Here is a 21,418-nt window from a genome sequence, read left to right on the forward strand (position 1 = left end):
AACCGGAACCCGCCAACCACCCCTGCAATCCTCAGACGAAGCCTCCAGGAAGGGAACGCCATCGCAATGCCGCCAACGCCCACACGAGGAAAAAGGGTTTTCACCCCGGGCAGGGGTGTGGGTGGGGAAGAAACAAGGGATCTCAACGCTGCCTCCAAGGAGGGAAACGGCGCCAGGAGCGTCGCCAGCGTCGTGGCCACCGCCGGCCACAGGTTTCCCCGGTCCCGAGCCTCCCGCCACCATCCAGCAAACCAGAGCAAGCAGATCTGGCCATGGGATGCAGGTTTCACCGGCCGGAAAAGGGGGGATCTTCCGGGGACAGGCACAGAGCTGGCGGCAGCCCCCGGCCACACCGTACGCCCGCCACCCCTCCGCCGTCCGCACGACCAGAGAGGAGGGCAAGCACTCACAGCCACCGCTCGCCGCAGAGCCGGCGCCGTCCACCAGATCAGGGCCGCCGCCCTGAGGTCCAGAGCCCCCTCCGAGGACGCCGCCGGCAGCACCCTCCCTTACCTCCGGCTAGGCCCGAGGCCAGCCAACGGCGACGGAAGAGCCACCGAGCAGCCCCACCGGCCACGGCGAACCCAGCGCGAAGTTCCTCCACCGATCTTCCGCGCGAGGGGCGAGGGCCCAGATCCCCGCCGCCCCCTTCACCGGCGTCGCGGGCTTAGCCCGGCGGCGCCTCTAGGGGCGACGAGGAGGTAGAGGACGGCTGGGGGAGGCGGCGGCGGCGCGACTAGGGTTTCGCCCCCCTGGTCGCCTGGAGGGGGCGACCCGAGAGGCGTCGTTCAGTTTTCGATGTGTATCGAGAGGTGGAGAAACACTTCTTGTTTTCTTCTTCGAGGGGAACAGGTTCAGGTGTTCTGGGAGTTGAGTTTAGGCAACTTGTACCTTTCGGCTTCTGTTTGTGTAACCAGGTTCTCATACATACCTTGTGAGCATGCAACTTTAGGTGCATCCTTCATCCCCAGGTTTGTAAAGCCACTTCTGATTATTTTCTCTTTGTTTATTTGCATGAAGAGGTGAAAAAAAAAAATCCATACTTAACAAGAAGGAGCATTATTTTTCTTTAAAAAACTGAGTATAATGACTACACCTTCATAATTTTGTTCGAGGAAAGGGGAGAAAATTGGATGCCTAATTCACATGAACATGCTTACTCTTTAAGTTATTTTTTCTTACAAAAAGGAACTAAGTCTGAAGTTGGAAGACGACCTTGGATACTCATAATAATAATAAAAAACCACATGTTTCCTGTCCCCTGTTGTCTCAACTGCCCGCAGGAACATGCCAATCTCTAGATCTGTGGTCAAATTGATGGGCAATAGATCAGATCCAAATCAACTATTTTATTAAAGAAGAGTTAAATGCAGGATCTCTTCTAGTATGATGCCATTGCATATTGCTTGTCAAGTGGTGCTCAGCGTACACATGATCGTTTCTCACTGCACACGATTATTCTGCGATGATGCACGATTTTGTTCTCATTTCTTTCCTTCCCGAGAAAAAGATGTCCTACTCCGTAGATTTATCTAAATTTAGATTTATGTTTAGAAAAATCTAAGACATCGTTTTACTGACGGAGTGAGTAATGAGTTTGATTTGATCCAATTAAACTAGGTGATTGAATAAGAAAATAACTTGGAGATTTGCATCACATAATCACCCGCACTAATTACCCCCTTAGATGCATTTTTTTTTGCGGGGGAGATGCATAATTACTCTTGCAGATTCTACGAAAAGGTTAATGCAATTTACATCGCCGCTGCGATGTTTCTAATCTCATCACAACCTCTATCGCGCGCGCGATGCTCTTGAGACCCTAATATACTTTTGGTTGCCTTCAGTACCGTATTTCACACGATCCAAATGGTGATACATACATATATTGTGTAGAAAACGTTTATTGTATGCGCAAGATTGCTAGTAGGAGTAGATAAGAGATTATATACGCGTTTAATTGTCTCGTCAAATGGAAGAAGATACGAATCGTAAACAATGCTCAAACGGCCAAATTAATATTTCGCGGCAAGGAGAAGAGACTACCTGAAGCCAGAGGAAGAAACCCAACGGGAAAAGCCATGGGAACGGCCACCTGAAGCTGGCGATCCGGGCACCCCGCCGCATCTCCCTCGCCCCTGTCCCGCCGTAACCCAGTCCAGCTCAGCCGCTCCCACTCCCACCGACTCCTGGGCCCCGCTCACACATCATTAATCCCCTGCACCATATAGCTACCGCCCCACGTTCCAACCACCCCGCCGTCAGATGGGCCCCGATCTAAAACGGGCCCGCACGTCAGCCTAGCCGTCCCGCCCACGTGGCATCTCCCCGCCCCCACCGTTGGTTCGTTACCATCCCGCGCCGTACGGCTCGCGTCGCAGCGAGCGGTGACTTGTTCACAATCACAGGCGGCTGTGCCTGCCCGTGCCCGTGTGTGTCGTCTTCCTCCCGGCGATCGGACGCTGGTCCAACTCCAATCCACACGGGACACAGCCCCGTTTCACCGCTCACCCAGTTTCACCACCGAGACTCTCCCTCTCCACTTCTTCCGCTGCAAGCCTGCAACCACCGCCTGACCTCCAGGTGCGCCTCTCAAGTCTGAACCCTAGAGATATCATATCCTCTTGCGCCGGCCGAGCTGAGGCGACCGCGCAAACCCCCCATCTCCCATCGTCCATGCCGCGGATCCAGCCCGTAAGTGCTTCTCTCTGTCTCCGGTTCTGCAGCTCTGTTATCGCTGTAATGTTTCGCGCCGTTAAAGGCCTCTGCTTTGCTCTGCTCTGCCTCTGCGTGGGATCGGACTGAATTTGCTTTGCTCACGCGACTCTCCGAGATGCACCCTGCGGGTTTCTGCTTGTGGCGAAACCGTTTTTTGCTTAGGATTATGGAGACTGAGGGAGCTATTTCGCAAAAAAAAAAAAAGAGACTGAGGGAGCTGAGCGACCCAATCCATAAACACGCTCTTGTGCTGCTCTGCTGTTTCCTTCGATTATACCACTAGTACCTGTTAGCATTTCAGTAGGTTGCAGGCTTGCAGCTTTGCACAAAATCATCATAAGCCTAAAGTTGGACGAAGGTGTTAAGGACTACTACTCGTACAACCTACAAAATGCCAAGGCCGTACTACTCACTGCTGCACATCCTGTAACGCATCTTGTACACATATTTTATCGTTTCCCACACTTTCCTATCAACTTCTATTATCTGCACACATGGCCACCACATGTCACTCATCCTTAATTCTGCTACTGTAAAAGAAGATCACAGTTCCAATTTTTCTCTCAAAATTGTATCATGTCCTGCCTGTTCCCATTTTTCAACGGAACTAGATCGCTCCTCGTACTATGTTTATTCAAATTTTCTGAAATTCATTTTATAGTACGGAGTCCTATGTAATTTACCTTCAGATCACACTTTTCAGGCAATTCTCGAATCATAACATGCGAAATGCTGCAGGTGTTCGATGAACCAACAGACCCATTTCCTGGTAGATTGACTGTACCAGATACCAATAGCGAATCACGAAGTACAGATCAGGATGGCCTGCCCTTACTAAGCCGGCCTTCTCTTGACACACAACCTTCTTTAGGCGAGCTCAACGAAGGACCTACCAAGTTCGAAGATTCAGCAGCCGCACCGCCGTCGGTGTTGTTGTCCTGCAATTGCAGCTGTGATATCGGAAGCAACTTTGAGGCGTTTGCAACTGTAATGAAGAGGCTACACCAACACCTTCTGGACGCCAATATACAAGTTAATTACACGGAGTACTTGGATTTGATGAAGCTGGAAGTCGATCAACAGCTTAATAAGCTCAAGGAGGACACGGTGCTCTTGAAAAACTATAGATTGGTCCATGATAGCGATGCGAATGCGTCGTGCCCTATGGTATGTCGGCATGGAAAGCTAATGGAGATAGGTGAGGGGTTCAATGACCTAAAGCTTCTGCTGATAGTGGTGTTCCGGCAAATTAAGGAGATGCTGAGCCTGTTCAATGCTTCAGTTCACGAGCTTCGGTGGGAGCATGAGTTGCAATTAGAGGTCACCGGCATTATGATTGGGGACTGCATCAGAGGCCTTGAGGATGAGCTAGAGAGGAAGTTTTATGAACAAAGCTCTGTTGTCAACAGTCTTAGAAAGAACTGGAATGAGACTGTGCTTCAGTGTGGTGCAATCCGTGAAGAACTAATTTCTATATCAGATATGATATTACCTTCAGACGATGAATCACATTATTCCCGCACTGAAAATGAAAATTTAGGTACCAGGAGTAACAGATGGAAATACAATGTCTCCAGAAAGAAAACAGGGGAGGAGCACTCTCCATCTTCCACTCTGGAAAGGAAGAACTCTGCAACACAGAGATCTATAAGTCCCAGAGAAGTAATTTCTGAAAAGTCTGACTTTCGGCATCTGAAGGGTATGGCTAGGGAAGAAATCATAAACTACTTCAGATCTGAGATTAGTAAATTAAAGAGGTTGCATGAATTGTATTTACAAGATAAAACGGAAGAGCTGTTCAAATTCAAACGAGAGAAGGCATCATTAGATCTTAAGCATGATGTAGAATTTGAGCCTCTAAGAAAGAAAGTTCCTCATATCATTTCGAAGGTTGACCAAATCATTTCGAATGCCATAAAGGTGCCTAAAGTTTACAGCACCAGCGAGGCGCTTGAGGAAAATAGCAGATTGACTAATAAAGTTGATTCACTATACCGTGAAAACCAGCACCTTAGCGGTTTGCTTGCAGAAAAGATGAAGGATATCAAGGAGTTGTCGTGCCAGATATCTGATGCTAGCAGGAAAATATCGCTTCAATTGTCACTTGAAGAAAAACTTATGAGACAAGTCCGTACCTTTGAAGGAGACTATGAGGATCTATATGTTGAAAGCACTATTAGAGATGAAGTATACCAAACTGTTACAAGAAAATTTGTAGAGGACTGCAGGACCAGCATGCAGGATGCCTCACGGAATTCTCAAGCAGAATTGTCCTCACTTGAAGCCAAACTCTCAGAAAAGGAGGAGGCATTGTGTTTAGCTAATGAAGAAAATCAGAAGTTAAAAGAAAAGTTGTTGTTATTAGAAAAGGAGAATTATATACAAAACAATCAGGAACATCCGGAGTTAACCAAGCAAGAGAGCGAGGAAATGGTACTCCGTGATATCGAGATGGAGCCTCATGTATCACCAAGAAGATCATTCGAGAGTTCTGAGCAGAGTATGGAGGATAAGGAGCTCACCAAACTGAGTCAGACTTTAGAGACTGCCTCAACTGCCTTGCAGGAAGTTGAAACCAAAAAAATGGACTACAGTGGGTTTCTAGGTAAAAATGAACACATAGTGCAGCTAGATTTCATTATGGTATCTATTATGGATTTATCAAAAGAATTTGTGGAGATTGAACATAAAATGTCAGGGGATACCAACGGAAACGAGAAAAGGTATATGCACCTATCTTCTGAATATAATACATGCTGTTGATTGTCACACAAATTGATATGGGTATTGTTGAATTCAGGTCGGATAATCTGAGTGATCAATGCAACCATGTGGTACAACGGGCAATAGTACTAACAAAGAAGGGCCTCTCGTATAAGCAAATGCTAAACACAAGACGCGTAGAGATTCGAAAAGCTGAGGCTGAGGTATTTCTCTTCTAATCATATCTAATGTTGCTTAGTTTTAAACAAGGGATCAATCTTTTTTATTGGTCATGTACTCTTATGTCAAGAAGTTTCTAGCTCATAAAGGTATTTCTTATCCCCGTGAAGAGAAGACACTTCTTATGTCTGGTTATATAATCACGTACTCGGTGAATTCTCTCAATTGGATGCATGAATACATGCAAGAAGATTTTGTGCAAGCTGTTCATCGATTTGTCAAATAAACCAGTGTTTTTGTTAGCTCGGTCGAGTTATTTTGATCACTTGTGAGCCCCATTCATTAGTTTGATTCAGTAATTTCATTATTATTTGTGCATCTGGAGGTAATATTAATAGATGGTTACATAAGCATGTTCATTCTGTAATTGTTCAAGAGGGTTCACAATGATTTGACAAATAAGTTCATTGGCAACATTCATGTGAGTCTATTTTTGGAGAACATGTATATACTAAAATCATCTTATAACCTCTTCAAGTGTTTTCCCATTTGATTCAGGTTGACATTTTGGAAAACAAGGTTAGTGCACTATTAAGTCTTGTGCAAAAGATATATGTGACTCTCGAGCATTATTCTCCTGTCTTTCAGCAGCATCCTGGGGTAAGTATACCTTGTGGCCAATTGCTAACTTTCTCATCTTTCCTGGTTCTGTAGTCATTAAATTTCTTCTCCTTGATCATTGTTATTTCGGTACATGCAAATTACTTTGAATAAATGTGTTGCCAAATTTGACACTTTCTGTGGTCATTGCATATTTTTGCCTACTATAAGTGAAAGTTCAAAATAAGTGGTTTCTTTTAATAGTGACATGCTTCGATACTTGTATGTATGTCCAATATGATGACAGATCAGTAGTATTTAGTACTCAGAAGGAAGAATTTTACTCATAGTTAATGCCATGTGTGCAGTTACTGGATGCTTTCTTGAAGACATGCAAGCTCGTTGCAGGTCTACGATGTAAACAAAAAGATGACTTACAAGATGCAACATAAGTTAGAGCTTCTAGGTGAGATAACATTTCTTATCTAGCACTAATGGATATGTTCAATTTGTAAATTTCATCAGTGAACAGTCCAACAGAATTGATTAGATTTCTTTGGAACTATCTTATGATTACTTTTAGGTACTCTGTATTCATATTACTCACTCCGTCCCAAAGAGGATGTCGAATGTATCTATATTTAGAGAAATCTGCGACATCTTTTTTGGGATGGAGGGAGTGCATTGTATGTTGTCAACTGCTTATATGGGAAAATTATTGTTGTTAACCATAACCAGCTAGCATATTCTCTAATCTCTATCAGTATGAAGGAGTGACATGTTACTGTAGGTTTGGCTAGTCACCTCAAAATCCCCACACTGCCATACTTTTTGAATAGAGAATGTATCATTAGTGCCTTACAAACTGCATCTCTAAATATATTCACTATTATGTTTCCATCTCAACTGGTTATTTTGTATGAAGGCATTTAATTATTGCTGCTTATCATTGATATACGTTTGGGATTTTGCAGATAGCGTAGGTTCTAAGTATAGGCGAGAGAGGTTTAACAGGTGCTAGAAAGCTATTGATGTTATGATGGAGAAAAAATAATCCCATTAAGAGTCTCTGGCCTTGACTATGAAAATCGACAGTCATTATGAAGCTGTGTGGGTCTATCAGGGAGAATTTTGAAACCTTGGGTTACGGATAGAAGTTAGGTGCCGCTGCACCTATATTTATGATTTCTATATGCATATGGCTATACAAAATGTAATTAATTGGTTCAGTTGTTTCGTGGCTGGTCACTCCGCACAAGGTATATTCACATGTTGTATTGTGTATGTATAAGTGAATATTAAATAGCATTCTAATGTACAAGTTACGACATGTCAATGTGATGGTATTCTTTTTCCGGCAATTTGTGTATACAACTATACATGATGTTGCTCTTGTACTAGCCATATATCGTGTATTCCGTAATAAGAACTCCTAACATCGAGATCCCATAGATGCTGTATAGTTTAGTTATTTCTGTTATTTCTATTATGAAATGTTTTGGTTTTAATATTGGTCATAATAATTATATATGTAACATATGTATTATCTACGACGATATTTGAGGAAGCAACCTTTTCAAGAGCAATACTTGTATTTCAAATATAAAAGCAACATGTATCAAGCTGTGCAATTGTTGGTCATGATTGAAGTACTTTTTATTTATTTCAAAGTTGTTGAAGCTACATGGTTAACTTGTATCCGAGCAGTGCGTGGATGGTTGATTGATATGACTGTTTTGGACTTGTGATCATTATTTCGATGTTTGCTTGAGCAATACTAGTTGACTGCATGCCTGCATCTGAGGTAAGTGCCTGCTTTGTCTTATTTCTTCACTTTGAAGTACCTATTTGTCTCTCCTCAAGTATCCTATTGCATTTGTTGTTAGAATAACTTTTGGCTACTGACCTTCGGACGACTGTTGAAAGGAGCGCCCTTCAATTATCAAATTTTTTTTTTGAGTGTACCTTCAGTTATCATTTTTGTTCTTCATTCCACTGTTATCATATAAACTTTATATTTCTATGTACTTGTCAGTTGTCACTGCATGGACTTTGCTTCAGAAACAGTTGACTTAAACTGAGTTAAGTTATGTTGGTATGCTTATTGCTGATTTGTGAAGTATATACATCTTTGGGTACGTGTCCTACTGCTGATTGAAATATTCATTCAGAGCAAGAGCTCACATAAGCATCTTCATTTTTTTTTATTGCACAAACTTACAGCTAAACTAGTATTCTTTCTTTCCTTTTCACATATTTTTGATATAAACCTTCTTCTTAGACATTACCGCATATCCAAAACAACTTGCTAAAACAAATGCAAAACACTACTAGGCGATTGTGATACAAACATAAGTTTACATGAATGTGGTATGAGATTCAAGAGCTGGACGCTCTAAACAACAGGCCTAAGATCACCATCTGGTTCACTTGCTATAGCATTCCATGCTAGTAATGCAGCACCAACAGCTGGTTCGACCTGCAGGGAAATAAACATAGATTCAATGAAAAATATTTTGGACATTTGTCGTAGGATCTGATATATTCCTTCCTGATGTCGATACCATTTCTTTTACTATATTAAACATTTTTTAGCTAATTTTTAACTTTGTTCCTGATGCAACTAAAATCTTGTCTGAAATATTTTTCCGCATCAATCTCTTAATTAAAGGCATTATGGTCTGAAAAAAAGTTCAATGATAGTTCTGTTCACCTCGGGGTGTATCGGATAGGCCCCTGGATAAGTCTTGGTAACACAATCTATCACTTCTTTTCCAATGTCCCACTTCTTGTTTGCCTCAAGAACCTTACCAACCAGAACCAGTGGAAATAGATCTTTTCCATCTGCAAAATTAGAAGGTCAAAAACATCTTGAGATTTTTGTTCATGAGGTAAGCGAATACAGACAATTCAGAGGTTCTATTTTTTGTGAGCACCCCAAATTATTTTCCGTCTGCAATTTTTAGCTGAAAGTGCCCTGTATGTTTGTGCAAGGCCTGTTATGTATGTCATTCAGAAAGAAGTTTCCATGTTCACCTTCCCCACTCAGCGCAAGTCTCTGAACCACAGCCTTAACACTGGAAGCTAGTTCACCAACTGAATTGTGCAAGATCTTGTTTGCTACTTCGTCGCCGGCTTCGGCAGATTCTACCACAACAGGGAGAATATCAGCAATGCGCGCCCAAGATTGGTCTTCATATGTCCAGCTGTTATGAGAAGAATGAACAGGTAAGTAAACGTTGCAGTTTTCATAGTAGCGCATTATTTGCAGTATTTCATTCTGTGCTCTTCAATCCTAGTTATCTATATGGTTCAGCACTTCAGCTCACGTAATGTCAGAAGATGGATATTCACTTTTTCGACAACGAGAAGATGGATATTCATATATGGTGTAGGTTTGGTAACCGAACTCTTTAAGTGCTAAATAATTTATAGACTTTCATGTGAAGTAAAATCAAACAAATTTCACGAGCCGAAAGGCTTTACCCTATCAGTTCGTCTGGTGACGCGAGGCCGAGGAAGTCGAGGATATTGTTTGTGAGCATTGTTTCAGGACCACGGCCATCATAGGCCCTTACAACTGCTGTCAATGCCTGTGCAGAAATCCCATATCCGCTGCACATATATTGGAAGTTTGGAACACAACCAGATAACAGAATCAGTAGTTGCTTCTTAACTAATTTACCCCACTTCAAAGATAGGATGGAAGTCAAAGATACATCAGAATTACTAGCACGTAACCTCCTTTATTTCATAACATCTGCTGCGCGTGCATAGTTGCATACTGAGTAGTTCAAGGTACAGTACAAGTAAAGAGGTGAGTGTCTAACCTGCCCCAGTCACCAAGCACTGGCCCTGCACCAGCTGCCCGGGCTTCCCTTCCGTCATTGGTGAAGCCATAGGCTATGGTCCCTGTCCCTGCGATGAGCACGCAGCCGTGGAGCTTGCCCATGGTGCCGCTCGCCAGCGCTGCCACAGCGTCGTTCTCGACGAACAGCGTGACATGGCTCGGAAAAATCTCCCTAGAACAAACGTTAATTTCGAGAGCCTTAGGGAACTCAACAGTCGATTTAATAGGGTTGTCGGACCCGGTGAAGTAAAAGTGCTGGTGTCAACTTTTAAGCAGCAGTGTTCGATCATTTGTAGCAATCCAAGGAAAGAGAAAATAATTGGATTTCTACAAGTAAGCTTCAGTGGAATAATCATGGAACGGGGTTCGTCTGATTCAGCCTCCTTGTGGTTTTCACTGCCAAGTAAGAGGTATGCACCTGAGCCAGCCCAGCATTCTGTGCTGGTCAATGGGGTGGTTGACACCGGCTACGGCCAAGCAGACCGCGGACACGTTGGACCGTTTCCGGCGAGCCTTAAGCAGCGCCTGCGCCATCACTCGCTCCAGCGTCTCCCTCGCCCTGTCCTCTGCTCAACCCAAAAAAACGGCAACGCTGTGATCGGTAACTGGGACTTGTTCGAAATCGAATCTCAATGGTCGTGCGATTCTTGCGTGGCAGGTGGGTATAACTTACCTCCGACGGAGTTCTGGTTGGAGCATCCGGCGATGGCGCGGGAAAGGACGGGGAGCGGGTCGGCGAAGGGCATGGCGGCCGGGATGCAGACGCAGACGGTGTTACTGGCGCCTCCGTCGACGCCGAGTACGACGCTGCACCCCATGCGCGGGCTCTGGCAATCTTCCATCTGCCATATCTCGCTCGCCGTGTACCTCTGCATCCTCCTCTTCCTTGCTAGCTTGCTTGCTTGCTCGCCCTAGACTGACAGATAAAGGTATCTTCTCCTCTCTCACCCTACGACCAGATGCTGCTAGCTCGATTGGTGAGTGCAGCTTTGTTATTATACATATATATACTTAGAGGTAGTGGGTGCACTAACAAGTCGCATCTAATGGCGACATGTTTCGTTGAGAAGAAAGCGATGGGGAGAGGAGGAGGAGGAGGAGGAGGAAGACGAAGGTGACGCACGGAAACGAAATTGCAAGGGCGGCTGGACGTCCTGTCCGCACGCGCGTCCAATGGCGCGACGGCCGAGTTGTTTAGCTACGCCGGAGGTACTCACGCCCTTCATTTTAGTAATCCACGTGCCTTCTGTCATTTGCTGCCCAAGTTACTGTTTGTTACTGACAGCAGTGGTATAGAATTCTGGACACTTTTGAGGTAGTACATATATTTACTGCAAGATCTTTTTTGTTGTTTGTAAACCTATTGACAGGTGCCTTCTTGATTGTATCGCTGGTGGTGATGCTTTCGTTATAATCAGTTCGGTGCTGGGAGAAGATTCCATGCCGTTGTTCTTGGTAAAAACGGAGGGTGGACGTTGGACAGAAGTTAAAATCAAGCCTGGCATTGTAAAGGCCAGCTTCTTTTTCCGAAACAGAGGGCAGAAGCTCTGCCATTCCGTTATTCGGTTACTGAAAGCTAGCTTCCTATCTTTTTTTTTTTCCAAATGGGCTAACCCTTTCCATTAATTTCTCAACCGAAATAACTAGTTTTTGCAACAAAGAAAAAGGAAAAGGCAAGGTAAAAGGGAATGGTAGTTCAATTTGGAGGACGCAATAGATAGGCAACTAGCTTCCTATCTACCGGATTTCCTTGCTTCTTTCTATTACCTGCAGTCACACGGAAGCACATGTGTTTCTGTCTGAAGCTTATGCATTTCTTGATTCAGTCACTAGATTATCCTTGTTCGTTGTCGGAACTGTTGTACTGCACTCTACAGTTTACATGGTCTCCGTAGTGAACAGTACCAATACCATTTTTTGTTAGCCCACCCACATGCTCTGGTTGATGAACAAATTAAAGCCATGGCTCCTCCATGTGTCGTGCAACTTCACGCTAGTCTACTCCCATGACGCCATCGTCCAACAAGCGCACGCTGCCATCGGCGTCAGACAAGATCCATGAAATCATCTGTCTTTGCGGAAACCATAGTATATATATCCACGAGCAATTTCCTAATCTGCTCTGGTCGTTGTTGCTACCTTTGATTCTGCATTTCTTTTTTGTTCTCTCCCTTGATTTGATAAACCCTCGAATGCCTCCTGTCCTGCCAAATGTCGGATCCACTGGTGGCCAAGCCCTGGACATTCAGAAGAGGACATACGCCTTATGTCATGTTGGATAACTCCGGCACTCGCATCCAAACAAAAATCCGTGAAAACTAAGCGTATCTGGAGCTATCTCGAAAAGCCAGTGGATGACTCTACCTCCATGCAGCCTCCTCATCCAAATGGCACCGTCATTACGAACATAATATCAACTCATCGTTCTGAGTTCTGACCTAGTCACATCTTGCGATATGCTGCATGCAAGCAATATTCTTGATTCAGCTCTTCTGGGAAGCAGTCGTTATTTGTCCATTAGGAACTATAGTGTGATAGAATGCAGCCTGTTTTTGATGGAATTGTAGTAACATGCATATACTTACTTGGTGTATTGGCACTGCCACACACACAAAAAAGATATGAATTGAAAACTCATAGTTCACAAACAAAATATGAAGAAAATATGGTCTATAGGAAATTTATTATATATTTATATTTTCATCATTAATTTTTATTTTTTATGTTATAACTGCTATATTTGTTGAATATGAGATTCGAAGGAGCACGTGTAGAGAGATAAACATCAAAAAAATTCTAGTCACGCCTCTAAGACAAACTCATGTGTTGTGTGATGATCCCGTTTTCTTGATCATAGTCATTGTTAACGTAACAACAATGCCACCAACAATGCGATCACGTTAATAAAAAACAAGGGTATTAAACAGATCCATGCATTTCTATGATATACATGGATTGTTTTGTCACACGTTATTAGTATTATCATCATGACACAATCATATGCACATATCCTTAGGTCATGAGAATATGGAGTGCCCTCATATTGAAACATGCACTTTAATTATCATCAAACAATACAAACTGATCATAACGGTGACTTTTGGGTGCATTGGAAAGTGGTGGGTGAAAATTTGAATAGTTCAAGACTTGGGATTTTGCTCCTCCTGGCGATGGAAAGATATGCTCCGGGGTCTCTCGGTACTACACTGTCACCCACTTTCGAAAGCATGGGCAAACGAGGTTAAGCTGATTTTTTTTTTGGACAAATTTGCTATAGAAAATCATAAAATGCATGCTTTGTGTCTTCAGGGATGCTAGATCCGCCCATGGTGTCACTCAATCGTCTGGCTAAATACACCGTGATCATGATCACGAGGACATCGAAATGGCATAACGAGAAATGAGAATACCGCCAAAATCAGAATATTAGGTATAGAGATTAGTTTTTTTTAATCGGTGACTAGATTTTTGCAGCAATAATTGGGGGTCCACAATGCATGGATAGTCAAACCGGATGACGACGCATCAGCCAGCTGATGCCTAGCACTTGCCATTTGGAATACTTGATACAGGTACATGTTATCCACACATGTGACCGATAATATACTGATTTTTTTTTTGTTATTGTGTAGGTTAACTAAGGTTTATTTGTGTCCATTAGGAATTGCAAACTTGTAGCTCACAAACAAAATATGAAGAAAAAATATGGCCTACATGCAATAATATTTTTTATTATATATTTATATGCTCATCATTAATGTTTAATTTTTATGCTAGAACTACTATATTTATTGAATATGAGATTCGAAGGAGAAAGAGTAGAGAGATAAACACCAAAGTGTTTCTAGTCACACCTCTAAGACAAACTCATGTGTTGTGTGATGATCTTGTTTTCTTGATCATAGTCATTGTTAATGTAACAACGATGGCAACAACAAAGCGATCACATTGTTAGAAGAACAAAGGTGTTATACATGGATGTTTTCATCACACGTTAGTAGTATTATCATCATGACATAATCATATGCACGTATCCTTAGACCATGAGGATATGGAGTACCCTCATATTGAAAGATGCACTTTAATTGTCATCAAGCAATACGTGTAACGGGATGATCATAACGGATATCTCTTCAGGTGCATTTGAAAGTGGTGTGTGAAAATTTGGATAGTTCAAGACTTGAGATTATGCTCCTTGTGGCGATGAAGAGATATGCTCTAAGACCTCTTGGTATTACGGTGTCACTGTCACCCAATCGTCCGGCCAGATACACCATGATCATGATCACGGGGACATCAAAATACATTACGAGAAAAAAGAATGACGTCAAAACAAGAATAGCAGGTATAGTGATTAGAATTTCTTTTATCGGTGGCTAGATTTATGCGGCAATAATTGGGGGTCCACAATGCATGGACAGTCAAACTAGCCAACGCATCAGCGAGCTGACGCCTAGCGGTTGCCATTTGGAATACTTGACACGAGTACATGTTATCCACCTCGCGATAGTCAAGGCTGTTTCACTCTAGATTGATCTCGTGGCAGCTTCTGTGCCAAAATAGTTTCTCTGGCCACCTCCATGGTTTTTGCTGGATCATGATTTCAGAGCATCGGGCAGCTAAAGCTGTAATGTGTAAGCATCCAACTAAATTGGTCAGCCATTTTGGTTACGTATTGTAGCATGATGAAAAGCCCAGGCCCGATCTGAAACATTCTTTGGGCTGCAAATTAAGGCCCAAGTCTGGACCGAGAGACAAGCCCATCCAGTTACAGCGGTAGTACCATTAGTATTTTGTTTTCAGAAAATCCCCATCCGATTTTTTCTGGATTGAATGTAGGTGCAGCATATCATTTTCTAATTTCCCTTATTCCATTCCTCCAAAGCCGATTATCGTAGGCAGCAGCAGCCATCTTGGCAGCAGCAGCTTTACAGTACAGTAGACAGTGGCAGTGTGGTACGCTCTGAGCTGTGATCTGCTCGGCGCGCCGGTGCATGAACCGGTGGCAGAGAGGTCTCTTTTTCCTCTGCGCGAGCTGTGCCGGGGTCCCAGCTCAGCTCAGCGGCCCCGTCCGCAGTTTGGCCCTTCCGCTGCACCGCCGCCGGGGGTGGAACCTGGAAAGCCCCTCCCAACTCCGATTGTTTCTTTCCAATCGCGTCCTGCTTTTGGGCTTTCGCACCGCCTTCACGTGGATGCATACCTTGCCACCGCCAAGACCGACCTGCTCTTCTTTTTTTTGTTCGGAAGAGTATCTCCACCGGCGTCCCCGATAGCGGCCTCGATAGCTTTTTTGAAGCTGAGAGCGAAAATAAGCTCGCACCGGCGCGTTTTAAACGGCGCCGGCGATTTTCGAGCACAATAGAAGACCGGCAACCCCGTGTCGGCCCCTTCGCCAAGGGCGCGAATCAGACGCGCCGGCGTCCCGCGAGATTGAAAATTTTAGTCGTAGGAGCTGCCTGTCAACCACACAACGCAAAATATACATCTTCTCCCCCCCAAAACCCCGTCCTCTCCGCCGCTTATTTCTCCCGCCAGCCGCTCCATCTCCCATCCCGCCTCCAACCCGAAAAAGCCTCGGTGAAGGCAGCGAAACCGCCGACGAAGGCGCCACCGAAAACGCGTACCGTCGCGCCGAAGGAGAAGCCGGAGACCATGTCGCAGGAGGAGTGGGACATGGAGATCGAACGCGCTCCTGCATCACGGCCGACCGCAGGAGGCGCCGCCTCCGACAGAGCGAAAGCGGCGGCCTCTGCGGAAGCGTGTCTGAGCTTGGGCGGCGGCCTCAACAGCATCTCGAGCTCCCCGTCGTCGTCGGGTTACTATGCAGGGTACACGGCGGACGCGCCGTCGATCTCGCAGATGCGGCTGTCGCAGATGGACGGCCGCGCCCGCTACTCCCCCGAGTGCGGGGACATCGACATGACCGTCGACAACAACACGTTGTTCTCGCCGGATTCAGTGCCTCGGGGCAGCGGCGCCTTCCGCTTCCCCGACCTAAACTCGTTACCTGACCTGCGCCGCACCGAGGGCCACGTGACAGACGGCACCGGCTTTCCCCGCCACCCTTTCGCCGACGACGGCAGGCACACCCACCAGGTGTTCGGCAGCGCGTCCGGCGTGTCCATGGGCGGGGACGAGGTGTGTTTCCTTACTTTTCATGTGTTGTGTGTATCGTAGACACCGGCGGCGACTGAAAATTTGTTACTTTATGCCTAGATTGCCGGCGAGGAGGAGATCCTGAACGGCATCATACGCGGCCATGCCTACGAATCCGCCGTCGACGACTATGAAGAAGAGGCCGACGAGGACGAAGGTGAGGAGGAAGTCCAGGAGGAGCTGATCGACGCCGATACCGGCGTGACCACGACCACGACGCGCAGGCGTTCCACCGGCACTCGTGGCCCGAGGTGGAGGTCCTTGGAGGATGAATGTCTCATCGAGGCGTGGAAGCAAGTGAGCTTTTGCCCCATCACCGGCGCAAACCAAACCGGGGGCAAGTACTACAAGTGCATTCTCAATTGCTTCAACGAGAAGAAGAACTATGGTGATTACGCCACCATAGAGATGAACCGGAACGAGGGCGCCCTCTCTCACCGTTGGAACTTGATCAAGGGGTCGTGTAGCAAGTTCCATGGCTACTATAAGAAGATTACGAACCAGAAGGAGAGCGGCAAGACGATGGTGGATTGGGTATGATCTACGCCTATCTTATTTGATGATCCATGTTGTTACATATGAATTGATGAACCATCTTCTTACATATGAATTGATGATCCTTATTGTTACATATGAATTGATGATACATGTTGTTACGCCTATCTTATTTGATGATCCATGTTGTTACATATGAGTTGATGATCCATGTTGTTACATATGAAATGATGATCTACGCCTATCTTGTTAGATGCTCCATGCTCTCGAAATGTACAAGCACCAACACGAGGACAAAGACTTCCCCTTCATGCATTGCTACAACAAGCTCCAATGTTGCAAGAAATGGGACGACCTCCTCCACACTCTATTGAAGGACGGGGAAGATGGGCCGGTCGATCCAACCCGCGCCTCCACCGGGCACCCCATTGGCAACAAGAAGGCCAAGGCCGAGAGGAATGCGGGCGTGGCACGGGATGTACCGCGAGCGCATCGGCCAAGAGGTGATGGAGGCGCCTCCCGGCACCGTCCACGTTCATGTCTACCCTGGCACCGTCCACATTCATGTCTCCCCCGGCATCATCGACGTTCATGCCTCCCCCGGGGACCGTGGATCCTGTTGCAGCGACGGAGCTGCCGCCGGCCGCCGATATCGCAGATGTCGTCGAGGTTGAGCCGCCCGTGACCTCCTTCATGTGATCATCTGGCTTGGAAGCCCTTTTTTGGCGCCAGAGACGGCGATCTGGTGGCCGTGTGTTGGTGAAAGAGCAAGGTCTATACCCCGTGTTTTGTGTGGTTGATAACAACACTTGAATGAATTTAACCGTGTGCATAGATTGTCTTCGATAGATTTGCAGGTGCACGGTGCCCTCGCTGAACACGTCATGATCGGAGGACTAAAGCGTAGTTTATAGGATTTCTGGTTTTTTGTGTGTGTCGCGAGGTGAAGTGGGTGGAGAGGGAAAGAGAAAATCTGCAGTTTCTGCCTGACCAGTACTACCGGTACCAGTAGCGGTAGTACCGCTACCCCTACTGGTACCGCCCTATGGTACCGTTGTAGGATTTTAACTGAATTGACCCACAGAGTGCGTTACGGTACCTCTACGGTACCATGGGTGGTAGTACCGCTTGCAAGCGGTAGTACCGCTTGGGTACCGTAACACAAGCCAGGAACTTACAAAGGCCGTTGCGGTACCAAAGCGGTACCACCAGCGGTACTACCGCTGTAAGTGCACGTGGCAAGTCTGTGGAGAGCATTAGAACCCAGAGCGGTACTACCGCTTGCCCAAGCGGTAGTACCGGTCATGCGGGAACTGCACATAACGGTTGGATTTGAAGGGACCTATAAAAAGGCCCCTTCTTCCCCATCTTGATTTTATCTCTTCTCTCTCTCCTCCATTGTTCATGAGCTCAAACCTTGAGGATCTCCCCACCTACCCAACCAATCTTGCTCAAACTTTGTGGAGTGGTGGAGGAGGCCCCGATCTATAGTTCTACCAAGAGAGATTTCACCAATACTTTCTAGTCCTTAGTGGATCTTGGAGTTAGGGTTCCTATGGTGGGATCTTGGAGGATGTGCTCCTATGGAGGCTAGCTTGGAGTTGTGCTAGCCCCATAGGGTGTTGGGAGCCTCCGGTGTTGTGGAGCTCGCCCCAACCTTGTGAAGGAACCGCCGCCTCGACCAGCTACATAGTGGAGAAGGGAAGGCTCCTTTGTGGAGCTTTCTCGAGGAAGAAGGTGAGGCCTTCCGTCGTGGTGTGGTCGTCTAGCCTTCGTGGCTATCACCTCCTTAATACAGACGTACTCCCTCTTGTGGGAGGAACTGCGGGAAACAAACCTCGTCTCGTCTATGCGCCCCCCGGTTGTCCCGCTCCCTAACTTTATTATCTTGCTTGTTTCCTTTGCTTGTTGCACTAGCCTAGGATCATACTAGGAACACCTCTACCACTAAAGCTATCACCTTTACCTTCCGCATCGCATAAAAACTGAAAATGACATAAAAATTGTGTAGCGTCCATTCACCCCCCCCCCCCCTCTTGTTCGCTACGATCCATTCAATTGGTATCAGAGCAAGGTTTTCTTGCTCGGGCTTTACAGCCTAACAAATGGCCAAACAAGAGACGGTTGTGAATGGTTCCCTTCCCGGTGAGCAATCACCTCCACCATCAATCGCCGATAGCACACTGGCTACTTTGGATGAACTCAAGAAATTGGAGTCATCCATTGTAAGTCAAATGAAGGCTATGATGATGGAGTTGATTGCTCCAAAACCAACTCCCATCATAGATCCTAAGGCAAGTGCCGATATTCCCCCACAACAAGTCAACACCTTTACTCTTGTTGATTTTGTCGCGCAATCGACAAAACCACCTCGAGAAGGGGAACTTGGGGATGTCGGCACTTCACCAAAAGGGAAGGATGAACCACCCGTTGCGGGACAATTAGGAGGTAATCATGCGGTGCCTCCACCAAGTGATTACACTGTAAATGTCCCAATACCTATGCCTCATATTTTGTCTCATGGTTTACCACCGCTACTTGAATCCAATAGTTTCGAAAATTGGCAATTCTTAATGCGTTCTCATGTGCGCAGCGCTTCTACCGAGCTTTGGCGCATCATCGAGGAGGGTTGTTCACCACGAGACCCGAAGAACTTGACAAGAAGAGAAGTGGTGGATGACCAACTCAACGCCTCCGCCATCAACATGATTCACATGGCCGTCACGCCTAAGGATTGCGCTCATATTCGCTCTCTCAAGACCGCCAAGGAAGCATGGGATAAACTCGACAAGCTCTTCCTCAGAAATGACAGCATTCAAAGCTCTTGTTTCGATGAAGTGAACAACATGGCCGACAACTTCGTAATGAATGAGGGAGAATCGCCTGAAGAGATATATCGGCGCCTTATCGCTCTTGTCGTACAAATGCAAGATCTTGGAGCAACATTTGTGGATGACCATTGGATCAAGCGAAAGTTCTACAACGCTCTCCTCCCTTACGAGGAAGTGAAGTTGACGGACATCCGCCAAAACACCTCCTTCCAGGCTATGACATCCGATGAAGTCCTTAGCGAAGACATCGCTTTGGACATCTCCAAGAAGAATGCGGAGGATCTTGTTGCTCGCGCTCACAACACCCGCAAGCCCAACCTCGCGTTGAAGATGAAGGAGCATGAAGCTAGTGAGAGCGATGAGGATCCCATTGAGTGGGTCGGGATGATCTCAAGACCAACTATCATGAACGCATGGCTCTTGCCGCCAAGAGTTTTTGGAATGGGAACAAGACACGAAGCTCAAGGACAAGAAGATACTTATGTAATAACCCAGAACATAGGAACAACGAAGGGTAGATTTAGGAATGGGATGTGCATTTCATCGCAAAAAAAGGGAAATTTTCGCGCCTTATTGCAACTAAACCTAAGAGGGATCGAGGTTCTCTCTCAATTGCAACTAGGGTTAGGCAAGTTGAGTTATGAATTTTGACATGAACTCTTTTGTATCTTGTTGATTTTGGGATTTGATTTCATATAACAAGATATATTGAATTGATAACTCAAAGATTAAACAATAAGCAAAAGTGAATATGAAATATGAATTCATAATTTAATACAACTCATAAATTCAAATGACTTTGAATTTCAAATTAAAAATAAATACAACAAACATTTAAAAATAGAATTATTACAAATACAAATAAGCTCATAGAGAAACCTTGAGCTTTATTGATATACACACATACATTGTATTTACAATATTATTGATTCAAGAGTTTAATGAAAAATAAACAGAAATAAAAAGAAGATTACATTATTTGATCCTAAACTAAAATCCTAGACTAATGACTTGGAAGAAATGCTTATGTAGTCATATTCACCTTCAAAGCCTGCAAGAACAAAACAAAAATACTATACAGGGGTTAAATAGAAAGCCAGTATTCAGTTTTGGAAGGAACCAAGTGTCATATACACGTGTGCTTGTCCAAAACCATGGACAACACAAGGATAAGATGAAGCAGACCAAACCTGAGCACACCCAGGGGCTCAAGTTTCACCATATGAGCACATAGCTCATGGGTTGATGTGCAAGCAACAGCAAGGCAAGGCAAGGCCTAGTCACCAGGCCAAGCCAGGCTTGTGTGGCATGGCCAGAGAAGAAGGACCAGAGGTATAAGTAGGGCAGAAACCCTAGAAACAATGTACAGTTGACCAGATAAATATTCACCAGGCAACCAGAGAAAGAAAATAGGATAGAGTGCATCCTGTTCTTACTCAAGAACAGCACCAACCATCACAGAACCCAACCATCCATCCAAAACCACCAAGTAATCTACCAGCAAGCATGGTGACATAAGGAGGAGATCAACCAAGAGCTGGAGGTGAAGGGTTGTGAACATAAACCAACCAGAAGCACTGCATCAACACAATATTTCTTTCTAGGAGCTGGAACAAGGTATACCTAGTTCCTGGAGTGGATCCAATGGATCCAATCCATTATTTATGCATGACACAGGTCATGGGATTGAGCAGATGCTCAAGGGGTGATCATCACTTGGTTTTCACCAAGGATCACTGGCAGGATAGGAAAACCACTAGAGCTAGAGCCATCCAGATACAAATCATGTGCATATAAACTAGAATACATGCACAGATAGCACCAGCAGACGGATTACTAGGAATAGCAGCTACCAAGAACCAACCAATGAGATCCTAAGCAAGTA

General features: G+C 45.3%; 2 protein-coding genes across 2 annotated transcripts; one reads left to right on the plus strand and one right to left on the minus strand.

Annotated features, from left to right (window-relative positions):
- Positions 1-2,401: 2,401 nt before the first annotated feature.
- LOC127333916 (WPP domain-associated protein) lies at positions 2,402-7,562 on the plus strand. Its single transcript, XM_051360349.1, has 6 exons — positions 2,402-2,694; positions 3,457-5,441; positions 5,519-5,645; positions 6,160-6,261; positions 6,570-6,667; positions 7,176-7,562. The coding sequence occupies exons 1-5, from the start codon at positions 2,677-2,679 to the stop codon at positions 6,651-6,653; spliced, it is 2,316 nt and encodes a 771-aa protein (XP_051216309.1). The 5' UTR covers positions 2,402-2,676; the 3' UTR covers positions 6,654-6,667; positions 7,176-7,562.
- Positions 7,563-8,367: 805 nt separating this feature from the next.
- Positions 8,368-11,114, minus strand: LOC127333917 (uncharacterized). The gene is made up of 7 exons (XM_051360351.2): positions 10,725-11,114; positions 10,470-10,617; positions 10,032-10,223; positions 9,688-9,816; positions 9,238-9,407; positions 8,915-9,045; positions 8,368-8,680 (listed from the first exon to the last, which is right to left on the minus strand). Exons 1-7 carry the CDS (start codon positions 10,924-10,926, stop codon positions 8,597-8,599), a joined length of 1,056 nt encoding a protein of 351 aa, XP_051216311.1. The 5' UTR covers positions 10,927-11,114; the 3' UTR covers positions 8,368-8,596.
- Positions 11,115-21,418: the final 10,304 nt, after the last annotated feature.

Source organism: Lolium perenne, chromosome 2 (genome assembly GCF_019359855.2).
Source record: "Lolium perenne isolate Kyuss_39 chromosome 2, Kyuss_2.0, whole genome shotgun sequence".
Classification (NCBI taxonomy): domain Eukaryota; kingdom Viridiplantae; phylum Streptophyta; class Magnoliopsida; order Poales; family Poaceae; genus Lolium; species Lolium perenne.

Excerpts from the sequence above, each read along its gene's own strand:
- LOC127333916 (XM_051360349.1), top strand. Across the intron at positions 5,442-5,518 it reads ACCAACGGAAACGAGAAAAG|GTCGGATAATCTGAGTGATC; the intron begins GTATATGCACCT and ends TGTTGAATTCAG. Across the intron at positions 6,262-6,569 it reads TCTTTCAGCAGCATCCTGGG|TTACTGGATGCTTTCTTGAA; the intron begins GTAAGTATACCT and ends CCATGTGTGCAG.
- LOC127333917 (XM_051360351.2), bottom strand. The coding sequence starts at position 10,926 with ATGCAGAGGTACACGGCGAGCGAGATATGGCAGATGGAAGATTGCCAG. Across the intron at positions 10,224-10,469 it reads AGAATGCTGGGCTGGCTCAG|GGAGATTTTTCCGAGCCATG; the intron begins GTGCATACCTCT and ends CGTTTGTTCTAG. Across the intron at positions 9,817-10,031 it reads GTGCTTGGTGACTGGGGCAG|CGGATATGGGATTTCTGCAC; the intron begins GTTAGACACTCA and ends ATATATGTGCAG.